The sequence below is a fragment of the Rhyacophila brunnea genome, unplaced genomic scaffold (assembly GCF_057557595.1).
Source record: "Rhyacophila brunnea isolate RB1 unplaced genomic scaffold, BYU_Rbru_1.0 scaffold_16, whole genome shotgun sequence".
In the NCBI taxonomy this organism is placed as follows: domain Eukaryota; kingdom Metazoa; phylum Arthropoda; class Insecta; order Trichoptera; family Rhyacophilidae; genus Rhyacophila; species Rhyacophila brunnea.
In genome coordinates this window covers 17,129,524-17,142,096 of record NW_028232816.1, presented here as the reverse complement: position 1 = coordinate 17,142,096, position 12,573 = coordinate 17,129,524, and the positions used below count along the sequence as shown (strand labels likewise).

The 12,573-nt window shown below is 33.5% G+C and overlaps 1 protein-coding gene across 1 annotated transcript in view; it reads right to left on the bottom strand.

Annotated features, from left to right (window-relative positions):
- LOC147074484 (uncharacterized) overlaps window positions 1-12,345 on the bottom strand; it is a 51,862-nt gene extending 39,517 nt beyond the window's left edge. The window contains exon 1 of the mRNA XM_085943966.1: window positions 12,190-12,345. Within this exon, the coding sequence (XP_085800092.1) occupies window positions 12,190-12,345 (156 nt within the window). The remainder of the gene's footprint in view (window positions 1-12,189) is intronic.
- Between the last annotated feature and the right edge of the window lie 228 nt (window positions 12,346-12,573).

Sequence of the window (12,573 nt, the reverse complement as noted above, 5' to 3'; positions counted from 1 at the left end):
CTATGGGTTATTCAAATAATGGCCGGAATTCCCAATTACAGTAGTGATCAGCGGCGGCTCCTCTAATACCATGCAAGTGCTACGCACCGCTTCTTTGAAGACATCGCTCAACTTTTCATTGTTATTCATACGTGTATCACTCACTTCACGAACTATGAACAATACTCCGTTCGTGCGCAAAGCGATTACGATCCAAACAGATTTTCAGTTTGCACAGTATTACAATGAGGTCATTATATACTACTTAAACCGTGGTCGAATGTTCCTGTGATGACGTTTTGTGTAGAATTTTTTACACACTTTTAGATCGGTGCACGAAATTAGGACTCTAGAAACAAAAACGCCAGTTTCTGTTTTATAACAATGTTTTATAACAATGTTGGCGAGTTAATTTTTAACAATTTCACATTTAAGATTTAATGAATCGCCAAACTTTTACAAAAATACAAACTACCGCATTTATTTCTAAACCACTCGAATACATTCAATAAACAAAAAAACACATCAGCGGTTGTTTATTTGGCTGAAGCATTGTTTGCTCAGATCGTAAAGTCGTAAACCGTGACATTTATTTTTCTTTATTGATATTAAATCATTTGAACTGTTTAAAAACTCTCGTTAAGAAATATAATAAATAAACAAAGACATATTTAATTTACCTTCTGAGAAGTTCAATAGTTCAGTCATTTTACACTAAGATTTATTATCTTAGCTTATTGACACGGCAGCCTTCGGTGATTAAGGTAATCATGGAGAGACGCTTTACGACCTTTACGTGGCTAAGACAAGTGTTCCTGATGCCGCCAAAGAGTGTGACACTGCTTACACACACCTTGGCACAGCCTCAAGGGTTCCGTTGCCATGGCCGGCCTTCCCTCACCTTGCAGCGGTGCTACAAAATCGACCTACGTGCTGCAGGTCTGACATGGCGGTAGGCGCAAGAGTTGGCGTTGAACCGAGGGAAGTGGCGTGAACTTGTGCTTGCCCTATACTCCAATGCTGGGTATAGAAGGTAAACCATTGCGCACTACCATAAAATGCTATTCTGAAGACCACCGGCCGCCACTGGTAGTGATCACACATTATATACATGTATTATGACCTCGCCGGAAATCAGATCCGGAACACCCAGTGTGAGATGCTAATGCCTTATCCAGTGGACTACTACAACTATTGGATTACAATATAATGTGTTTTACCTATAACTATGCCTTTGTATTCGACAACGCAGGTCGCCAAGTGCTCTCTAATAATGTCCGAATAAAGTATTACAATATAATTGCATTTAACTTTTTAAGAATTAAATATAGCGAAACAAATATTACACCAGGTGTAATATTGACATGCTTAGGAAATCGCTTTTGTACCGCTTCGAGTCGATTTATGTATCTAATGTACATGTGTTAGGACCTAACACATGTACATTAGATACATAAATCGACTCGAAGCGGTACAAAAGCGATTTCGTAAGCATGTCAATTTTAAAGCTTACTGTCATGATTTATCTAATTCTATTTCGACCACTGCAACTTTTATGGTACCACCTTTGGAAAGTCGATGTTCTATATCTGATCAATATTTTATTTGGTCAAAATTATCAATGGTTTTGTTGACTCGCCAGACTTACTCGAAAGGGTGGGTTTCCATTGTCCATCAAGATTTACGCGAAACCAAACTTTGTACCATCTCAGTCGTAGTGATTCTAATTATGCACAAAACTCTTTTATTCGGCATTCTTATTTAAATTATAATATGTATTTCTCCACCGATGATCCATTTAATAATTCACCTTTTTTATTTAAACGCGCTATCTCAAAAATTTTGTATAAATAGATATATAAACTTATATATATATATATATATATATATATATATATATATATATATTTATGTTACTTTTTTTGTATATAATTTAATTATTCATTATTCTTCCTCATTTTTCTCATATAATTTCTTTATATTTATGTTATTCTTACTCTCTATCTTTTTAGTCTTAACTATATTTTAATGTAAACAAGGAAACTTTGCTGGTTGCAATAACTTTTCATTATTAAATTTTAAATTTTTGTAATCAATATGTAACTGTTTGTTTCCTTAATAAATAAAATTAAAAAAAATGTACACAAAATGAGTCTCCCCACGGTAAATATCGGATTTCAACCTATCGGAACATCAAGGTCGACGAGACGGGTAGAAAGAAAACACGAATCGATAACTGCGTTCCGGTGGTCATTCTATGACCATAACTCCTTGAGAAATTAACCGGTCCGTTGTACTTTGTAAATCATTTATTTTCATATGGAACAGTTTCAGCGTTTTTTTTTCAATTCAGATTATTTTCACACTCCGAGATCTAGAAACAGTGGGCGAGTTTTAATATCTGGAATCGATCGTTAATAAAAAAGATGGATGTGAAGCAGAAATTATATGGCACTTAATGAATGCGATGACACGTCTTACTACTATATGAAAATATCTAAGAATATCAGTGTCGAGTCATAGACCATGAGAGCGAAGGGGCGAGAGGCAGGTAATGCCTTCAAAATATGGTGTTGACACCGAATCGTTTGTATATCTTGGACAGAACATAGGATGAACCAGTCAATCATCCAGATACTCTAGATAAAGGAACGGCTCGACAATATGTTTAAAACTCATACTACGATTGTTGGACATTCGGCGAACTGATATCACATAGAGACTTGTGGTTTTGGGTAGCCTCCAAGGAAGGTAAAGCAGAGGAAAAGTTTCGGCTAGTTAGATCGACCGAACTTATTGGTGCTACTATCCAGTCAGACAGAATATGGCTGAATTTCAGAGTTTTCATGATACTCATCTATATATAACAATCAATACAAGAGATAATTTTAAGTAATAGTGACTTTCTTATAGTGGCGCGCCTATTTTTAAGAGGTCAATATCAGCAACTCAGATTGTGTCGCCTACGGTATCTATACATAATAATATTATATAGCAGGTAGAAACTATTTAAAATAGGTCAAAACACGCCTAACTAAGTTGAACTAAATTAGCAACTCTGGATGGTATTTATTGTCAAGTACGTCTTAGTTAATCAAGGTATTTCTGCATCGCGCTCTCTGCATCATAGTTATACAGAATTACTAGAACCTTTCACGTAAATACTTGAAAAGAACTATTATTGTAAAGGACGATAGGGTCTACTTTTACCTGCTCCATACAAGAGTTGATATTATTTGTATTTAATTTGATTTATGAAGCCGCTAAGTACGTACCCGCTCGCCTTTCCCTCCAAAATAATTTTCGAAAATTGTTTCGGCGAGATCTTTGATGAAATTAATTTAAAGGTCTATCGCCTGTTATCAGCGAGCTCTTTCAGCGAAAAACAAATACTCCAATATAGGATAGTAACATTTAGCTACCTACGTTTACTAGTAACAGTGATGTACTAATGGCATTATTCGGGAAGACTTAATTAAATAATATTCAATACTAGCAACTTATAATTTTAATTTTTTTTATTATTGACTTTGTCCGCGTGAAATAAAATACATTTATAGTTTGCCATGTTCTAGCCTTATGGCCCTCCATATAGTGGAAGTTGTATAAACACATTTTATTTTTACAAGAAATAAAAATTAGCTACTTGCTCAACCTATTAGGTCCAAACACATATTGAAAAACAATTTGTGAATTTGCCAGACCCGGGATTTTACCCAGGGACCCAAGACATTATAAGGCGACACCGTGCCGCTAGGGCATCGTGGGCGTGCCGATAAACACTATAAAAATATATAAAAATATGTAAAAAACATTCGATTTTAATGTAATGAAGCTAGGCGCACATCTCTCCTCCCCCCTCCCCTCCTCATCTCACCACTTCTCTGTTGCTATCTGACCACTTTACCTATTCGTGATGAATTTTCATAAGTATAATATTTAACAGATTATTTTGGCGGCTCTCATGGTGCAGTACGTAAGGCGCTGGTCTTCCACCCGGGACTCGGGGTTCGATTGCCGGTGCGGACGCAATATATTTATGTGATTTTTTCAAAGCCTGGGTGTTCGTGATTGTTCAAAATTACTATCAACCACCTTGTACGAAAAAGCAAGGACATGGTTATTAATAATTTTAAAAAAAAACAGTGTGTGTAGGTACTTATATACGCGCGTTAGAAGTTATACTTCTTTGGCGTAACAAAACAAAAATAAACCTTGTGATAACCTAGGTTCTTCGACTAGTTCTTAATTATCTTGTTAAATTACACACTCAAGAAAAAGGGCCACTTTTTCGAACTCTGTTGGCCGTATATCACGAATAACACGAAAAATATTATTTTTGAAGTTATACTTATTTTGGGTCGTTTTGCAGAGAGTGAAATTGAGAGCTGCGCGTGCACACCGTTACTAAAGTGCGCGACAGTATGAAGTTAGCTGCGAATCAGTCAGCTATAGGTATACAAACGCAAGTTTGATAGTTGAATTGTCGGCCATTTGCAATTCCTTACGTAAACAAACGATTAAACGTCAGAGAGACAGTTGCTACTTTAAAATGACGATTTTTTGACGAAGATTGGACGTCCAGAATGCGCTTCATCAAGAACGGCCGCGGTGGTCATATGCTAATGCCATGTATTGATATTTTGAATAAAAAAATGATTGTCTAATTTTTGTGTTATTTTTTACAATTTCAAGTTCTATTTGGCTGAAAAAACACCCTTTATAATGAGATATAAAAAGGGACTGCATTATATTTTGTAGGTAATCTTTTTGCATCCAACAACATATTATTCGGGACGCCATTTACTTCTCAAGTTTATCGGTAAATTTGTAGGAAACATGAAAACGGAGCCGCCAGCACACGGTTCAGCCTGCAAAGCTTCTAAGCCTCGCCAAAACGTCGGCCGCGAATGTTTCTCAAAGGAAAAATTATTTCCCCTTTGGATGTTGTATTTTGCGGTTTTCAGCTTTTTAACCGTCAAAGATTTATTTTATTTGGAAAGCCGCTGCCGACATTTTTCATTAAAGCAATACTTTGCGGGTACAGAATGGGCGGTTAATGGCAGAGTATATATTTTAAGTGATTGATTTTAGGGTGACGTAATGATTTTTCTGCCAAACTTGATGCGGTTAACCAACTGGATACTTGCGTAATGATCGTCATTTTGAAACGTGTATTTACTGTAAAATTTAAAAATCAAAAACCAACCTATAATAAATAATTACAAAATAAAAAGAACTTTTTATATACTACGTTTTTAAATTTTCTGTTGAATTATAATGCTCAATATGCTAAGACTTGTACTTAATACGAAGTAAATAAAAAACAAACAAATATGGAATACTGAAATGTCATTTTGACATTTCATTTTGATTTCCATAGTAACGCACATAAATATTAATAATTTACTTGCTAGGATCACCCCCTTAGCAACCAATAATAGTCTTTTACTTTTTATGGACTTTTCTGAAATTACTTTCCATACAAAACATAATTAACTGAAAACGAATTCAATTCTGCTTAAAGATGGCTAAAAGTATTAAAATAATTCATTGGCATCGTGTTCTAATATATTCTAAAAGTTTCAAACGTCTAGCTAGTCGGGAAGTTAGTTTAAAATCGATTGCAAGATTTGTACTGGACAAACAACCACCGGACAAACAAGAATACGAGCTAATAAAAACGTTCTAAAATCTATTAATTTCTCATGTATGATATCGTTACCATTTAATTAGTCGGGATCAACACACTGAATGAAGGCCATAAATCCTCTACGTAGTTCTTTCTTCACCATTATTGTTCCCTTGTAATTCGCCATCCGTCCTTACTAGATTTGATGAGTTTATCGAATTACCTGTGGCTGCATTGTTTTCTGTCTTCCTCCATATTCATTGGTTTCTTTCGTCGCCTTTTTTACCATGCCACGTTTTGATACTCATATTCTTTGAATTTGTCTTCTTTTAAAATATACTTTAGCTCAGATTGCATACATCAGTTGACCACTTTCCGTTTTAGGCCCAATGGCAAACTGAAATTTAATAACACAGAGTGAGAACCAAATTCCCTACGCTTTAATTTTCCCGAGTTTGCATTGCTTAATTCCAGCTAACAACCCTACCACTTAATCGGGCATTCCATGCCGCTTAAAGGTGACGTTGACCATTTGCAGTTGTTGATCTGAGAATGTCTCAGGCCAACTAACTACCCATGATATAAGCTGACAGGCACTTAACGGCCCACATGGTCAGCGTAGGTAAAAATGGAGCTTTTATGGTATTTTCAGAGCATAACCCTAGACATTCCTTAAACGTTGTAGATAATCTATATATATTATTTTGAACCCTTATTATCCTTTATATTTATTTTAAACATTTGGTGACTGCAAAAAGTATTTTTATTACATAAAATAGTATTCTTATAAACCCCTCTCTCTTGTTTTAGAATATAGTCATATTTCAGTACGTCCATGTGCAGTGGTTTAAGATTTTTTAAATTTATTAATTTTTAAACGCATTTACAAAACCATTAGTAAAATTAATGTTAACATTATATAGTGACATATTTACGATAAAAAAATATATTTTATAATCTTTTTGATCCCAAATTTGACAAGAATTAGGCATTTTATTATTCAAAAATGGGCACGATTAACACATTTGAAGATAATTCTAAAGATACTGATTATAAGCTATGTTTTTGACCATTCAAATGTGATAAACATCCTACGAATAGTGTTTGCTTTATAATAATTATTGACCTAAGAATAAGGTAGTATATTTTTGAAATACGCCATTTCTATTGGAATTTCCCAGTGGCTAAGCTATAACATACGGCCGTAGCCATAAATTGACAAACGATAAATGCAGCAGGGAGTAAGATCATGTTAATACACCACTGCACATGGATGTACTGAAATATGACTATATTCTAAAACATTAGATCGAGAGGTTTAAAAGAATACTATTGTATGTAATAAAAATACTTTATATAGTTATCAAATATTTAAAATAAATATAAAGGATAATAAGGCTTCAAAATTATATAAATAGATTATCTACTATGTTGAAGGAATGTCCAGGGTTATGCTCTGAAAATACAATAATAAGCTCCATTTTGGCCTACTCTGAGCATGTGGGCCCTTAAGTGTGATTATTACATTTTTTGATGGCAGATATGAGAAGAACAAAATAGAAAAATAATTGAGCATACTGAGATATAAGTAGCTAAAGTGAGACTTTACAGTAAAGAACCGTGGCACCTTAGGAAGACACCAACTATATTCTGAGCATCGATAACAGATTCATACAGAAAATAATATGTCGTGTACGGTAATATAAATTTATTAGAAACAAGTATTAATTATTATAAGATAACTAACTATGCAGGCTCTCATCGTATCTAAGGACTAAGATACACGGCGCGGCAAACTCACAAACTACAGTGCTTCAACCACTTATGGCGTAGATGGGTCATCATTATTACAAGTACCACTAATGGCTCGAAAAAATCTCAATCTCTTCCGTCTAAGCCAGACAAAATTCAGTGATCTAAAAGACAGCTAAATGCTATCAACGGGGAATATACGACAGACCACAGACCACAGAATAAGTGCTCCGTCGCGTCCCTATACTGTCCTTATACTAGTAGGCAGGCATTTAGACGGATGAAGAGAATATTAACGTAATATAGTATAGAATAAATGACATACAATTAATAATTTATTCTTTCTTTTTATCCATTCATGAATTTTTATGGAAATAAAATATAATTTGGTTTTTCACTTCTTTGAGCTCAGGGATAGTTTTAGGCAATTAAAAGTCAGGTTTGGAGGCTCCAATGTGAAAACTTTACCTAAACCATGTTGCCAGAGCTACAATAGGATAATTGTTTCATGCTTTTGTTGATTTTTTATATGCTTCTTTTTTATAATTTTCATTCAGTTTAACGAAGCGACAGCATCGCTATCCACTATCACCAGCAGCAGCACTATCCACCAAACACCTAATAAGAGTTAGCAACTAACTACACTAAAATGTTTGTTAAATGTATCTATAAAAAGCATAAACTGACGAAGAAACAGTTTTTTCAGTAAATTTAATTATAATTGAATTTACATATTCTTAACTCAGACAAAAATGATATTGTTAGACGTTTTACCATCACATTTTTTTAAAATATTCAATTAAATTTGTCACCAACGCTTGCATAAGATATTTGATTAAATTTGTGATTTTTATTGAAATTTACCTTTGATTAATTTTTCATCCATTTTTTTTTGATTTTCACTTTCTTTTTGGATTCTTGATTAAATTAATATCGATGGGTGATTTTTTTTAATCACTTTTAAAAATAACAGAATAGTATTCAATTCAGCTCGGTTCAAACAAAATTTGAGCAACAGATTCTTTTATTTGATCAACAGTAAGTAATTAAATAATTAATTTTCTTTTAACTACATTCTTATTGTTATTTTTTAAAATCATACAAATATAATAGTATTTATTAAATGGTAAATAGTAATTATTATACTTATAAATATTCATTATTATCAGATATTTCATATCTACAACTTATCATAAATTTCTATAAATATAGACGATATGGTTTCACTTCTAATTTACTTACATACCTATTTTCTTCTGTCTTTCAGGGCTTCGAACCAGAAGTGAACCGAAAACCAGAAAACCTGTTATTTTCGTCGGAACGAAAACCGGAACCGAACCGAAAAAAAATATCGGTTTGTTGGGTACATGTTCAAACACGCGTGTTAACATAATCTCACTCCCCACTTTAGTTGTTCAGTTGTCGTGACGCATTCTCATAATTTGTAATATATTATTTTAAAAATGTATGCACGGCCGTGCAGTGCAGTATAACCATTTGTTTCGGAGCGTGGTGCCGGCCAATCATACAACTACCATAAAATGTTCCAATTTATGGTATAAAATCAAAATTTAATACAAATAAAAACATTTCATAATAAAAACATCACTCGGAGCTGACCCAAAAACCGAAAAACCGTTATTTTTTCGGAACGAAAACTAGAACCAAACCTATATAATATATTTTTTTACTTGAACCAGAACGAAAACCGAAACAGAAAAAAACGAATCGAAGCCCTCCTGTCTTTCTTTGTATTTCGGTAGTTTTATCACGTTTTTTTATGTATTTTATTTAGATATGAATTTTATCTCCTCTAGGATGGCGAAATTTAAATGTGGTCACGATCCTCAGCCATGAGTGCACGACCAAGAAGAGATACGGCTATGTATTTCCGATACAACATCTCGCGGTGAACTGTGATACGGCCAACCGCATACGTACTTATAAATTTCCGAACATGCAATACAACGGCCTTCATCCATAACGATGACGTATTAACGATTGATATAGGTACATTTAAAAAAATATTCTGTACTCATAATCATATTTCTCAATTCAATGATCATTATTTTATATTTTATTTGACAATTTTTTGGTCCCTTTATTAGGTTATTATTTTGAAAACTTCTTTTAATTAAAAAATAATTATGGCAATACAAATGCAACTAACTACCTTACTCAAAAATTCAATGAAATATCTGTCATGGCCTCTCAGACGCTCGGCATATCCGAATGTAAACCATCTTCTCGGGTTGAGTCAGCAACTTGGGCCGCCATTAATCAAACCTTAGTCCACTTTATTGAGCTGGGCCGCATCACATCCAGTGCGTGTTTCATCGCGAGAGATTTATTGTTAAAGTTTTTAATCAATTTCCACCCAATGGGAACCAATGTTTATGGCGAATGTGTACAATCATATCGCACACGTTTACACTCGGATAGTACATGGCTCCACAGCGGCGCAATTGTAAGATCGACTAGTTATTCAGTTAACGGCCCACATGCTCAGCGTAGGTCAAAATGGAGCTTTTACTGTATTTTCAGAGCATAATCTATTTATATAATTTTGAAGCCTTATTATCCTTTATGTTTATTTTAAACATTTGATGACTATAATAACGTATTTTTCTTACATAAAATAGTATTCTTTTAAACCTCTCGATCTAATGTTTTAGAATATTTATAGTCGTATTAATTCCAATACGTAAATGTGCAGTGAGTGGTGCTAAGATTTTTTAGGTTTATTGATTTTTAAACGCATTTACAAAACCATTAGTAAAATAATGTTAACACTATATAGTGACATATTTACGACAATAAAATATATTTTATAATCTTTGTGATCCCAAATTTGACAAGAATAAGGCATTTTATTATTCAAAATACACGATGACAAATGGCACTATTAACACATTTGATGATAATTCTAAAGATAATGATTATAAGCTATGTCTTTGACCATTAAAATCTGATAAAGATACTTTATATAGTCATCAAATGCTTAAAATAACAATTAAGGATAAGAAGGCTTCAAAATTACATAAATAGATTATCTACAACGTTCAAGGAATGTCCAGGGTTATGCTCTGAAAATACCATAAAAGCTTCATTTTGACCTACGCTGAGCATAAGTATTTTTGCCGACTCACACGCGGTGTAAATGAGACATGAAATTATTTGAATGTTCCCACTAAATATTACAATTCAACTCTACAGTACCATGACCACACTCCTCAGAACTCTGCGGGTGGAGATTGTGTTGTATCACCATGGCCTCCACAAAGGAGGGGGGCTGCCAAATCTCTAGTCTGGGACTCCGAGGTAAAAGGGAGACCGGCGTAATCGGTTAAACGACTAAGTGAGATAAACACATATCACAATTTTCTATAATAGATTTGAAAATCGCCTGCGGCGCTGGTTTTCTTCTTAAGAGAAAGATTACTAACATTTTAAAATACGTAGTTGTGGGATGCAATTCGATATGATAGATATCCTGATGATTGTGTTACCTGACTCTAAAAAAATGGCAATTTATAAAATATGGTGAGGTTACATGGCCACCACAGAAAGGACTCATTGCTTCATATTATACTTAGTCAGCCCTCTAAATTAAATATTTTTCAACAATTCAACTGTTGAAAATGTCCTTTTAAGGCGGACGAAACCGGTTTAGATTTAAATAATAAAAGTGGAAAAAGTACTATAAAAATTGAGTCTAATTAAATTAAATTAATACATAATTCAATGCATTTCCACCACGAATTGACAGTTAACACAATAAAAAAAAGTAATTAGATATGATGCCTATAGCATTGTGGTCGATGTGCGTGGCCGCGAATCCCGAGAAACACAGGTTCAATTCCTGCTTGGTGTCGTATTTTATTGAAAAAAGATTTTTTTATTGGTTATATATTTTCTCAGAAGTGTTTTCAAATTATGTATGTGTAAGCTTTATCTATGCTTCCAGACTGGATCGTTAAAGGTTGAATAATTATGTAAGTAAGTGACTTACTATTTGTAAACGCATCTTTATTAATTATTACTTGGTAGACCAAGCTTTTCTCTATGTGTTTTTGAACTATCGGAAAACATGAAATATTGACAAACTTTTAATTGAAAAAAATAGTTATTAGAGGAAGGGTGCCTATTATGAGATACTTTTTTTTGTGACATTCTCAAATCTAAAATAAACTCATTGCAGGGTATCTATTATTATAAATACATCAAACATACTGTTTACTAATAAATTTATAGTCATGAGATTTTTCTTTCAGCCAGTTTATTTTAGATTCGCATTTTAGTGAAAAATGTCAAATAAGCTGTTCTCCAAAAAGTGTTCCTAATTTGAGATAGTCGCTGTTCCTAATATGAGACTATCTCATATTGGGAACATTATGAAAAAAACAACAGCTGTAATTGATTTGAATAATTATATATTTGTTTACATTTCACGTGGTCTCATTTAATCCAAATACACTTTTTATTCAAATATTATCATAACAAAAAACACAAATAAAAACATCTCCTGCTGTTAAATTACTACAATCTTCATTACTCCATTTGAAACACCTGCACCCATTTTTATACTCTTGTATCTTCCATAAAATTCCAACTACAGTAAATAAATACGCATGGCATAATTTTCTTCATCGTCGTCATCAGCACTATCATCGTTAAATATTATCTCTTCTCCAGACGGCGACTCAGATGCCTCTTTCTTCCTTTTAATTTCTTTCTAATTTTTCTTTCCCATCGCTTTTTCCATTCTAGTTTTCTTTTTTTCCTCAGCCGTCTTTTCTTTTTGTTTTTTCTTTTCGTTCGCTTACTGGGTCTCGATCATCTTTGACATAACGCACCAGTGTGCCTTTTGGTACTCCGAACTGTTTGGCAGCTTTCAGATATCCCATTTCTTTCTTGCAAACGGCGTTCAGAGCTTGAAACATAGACTCGGGGTCCCAGCTTTTCCTTTTTGACGGAGGCATCTATGGAAAATATAATATAAAACATACACACACATTATAAACGTTGATATGGTTTCAAAGTAAAATGTGTACCTAATATGAGATATCTCATATTGGGCACACCCAAGTATCTCATTTTAGGCTCATTCAAAATTTGACATAAAAAATTAACTATTCTTCTTCTAGAGTCGATAATGATACAGAAGATACTCAAATATAAAGTAAACTACCAAACTACGTGTTTAATTA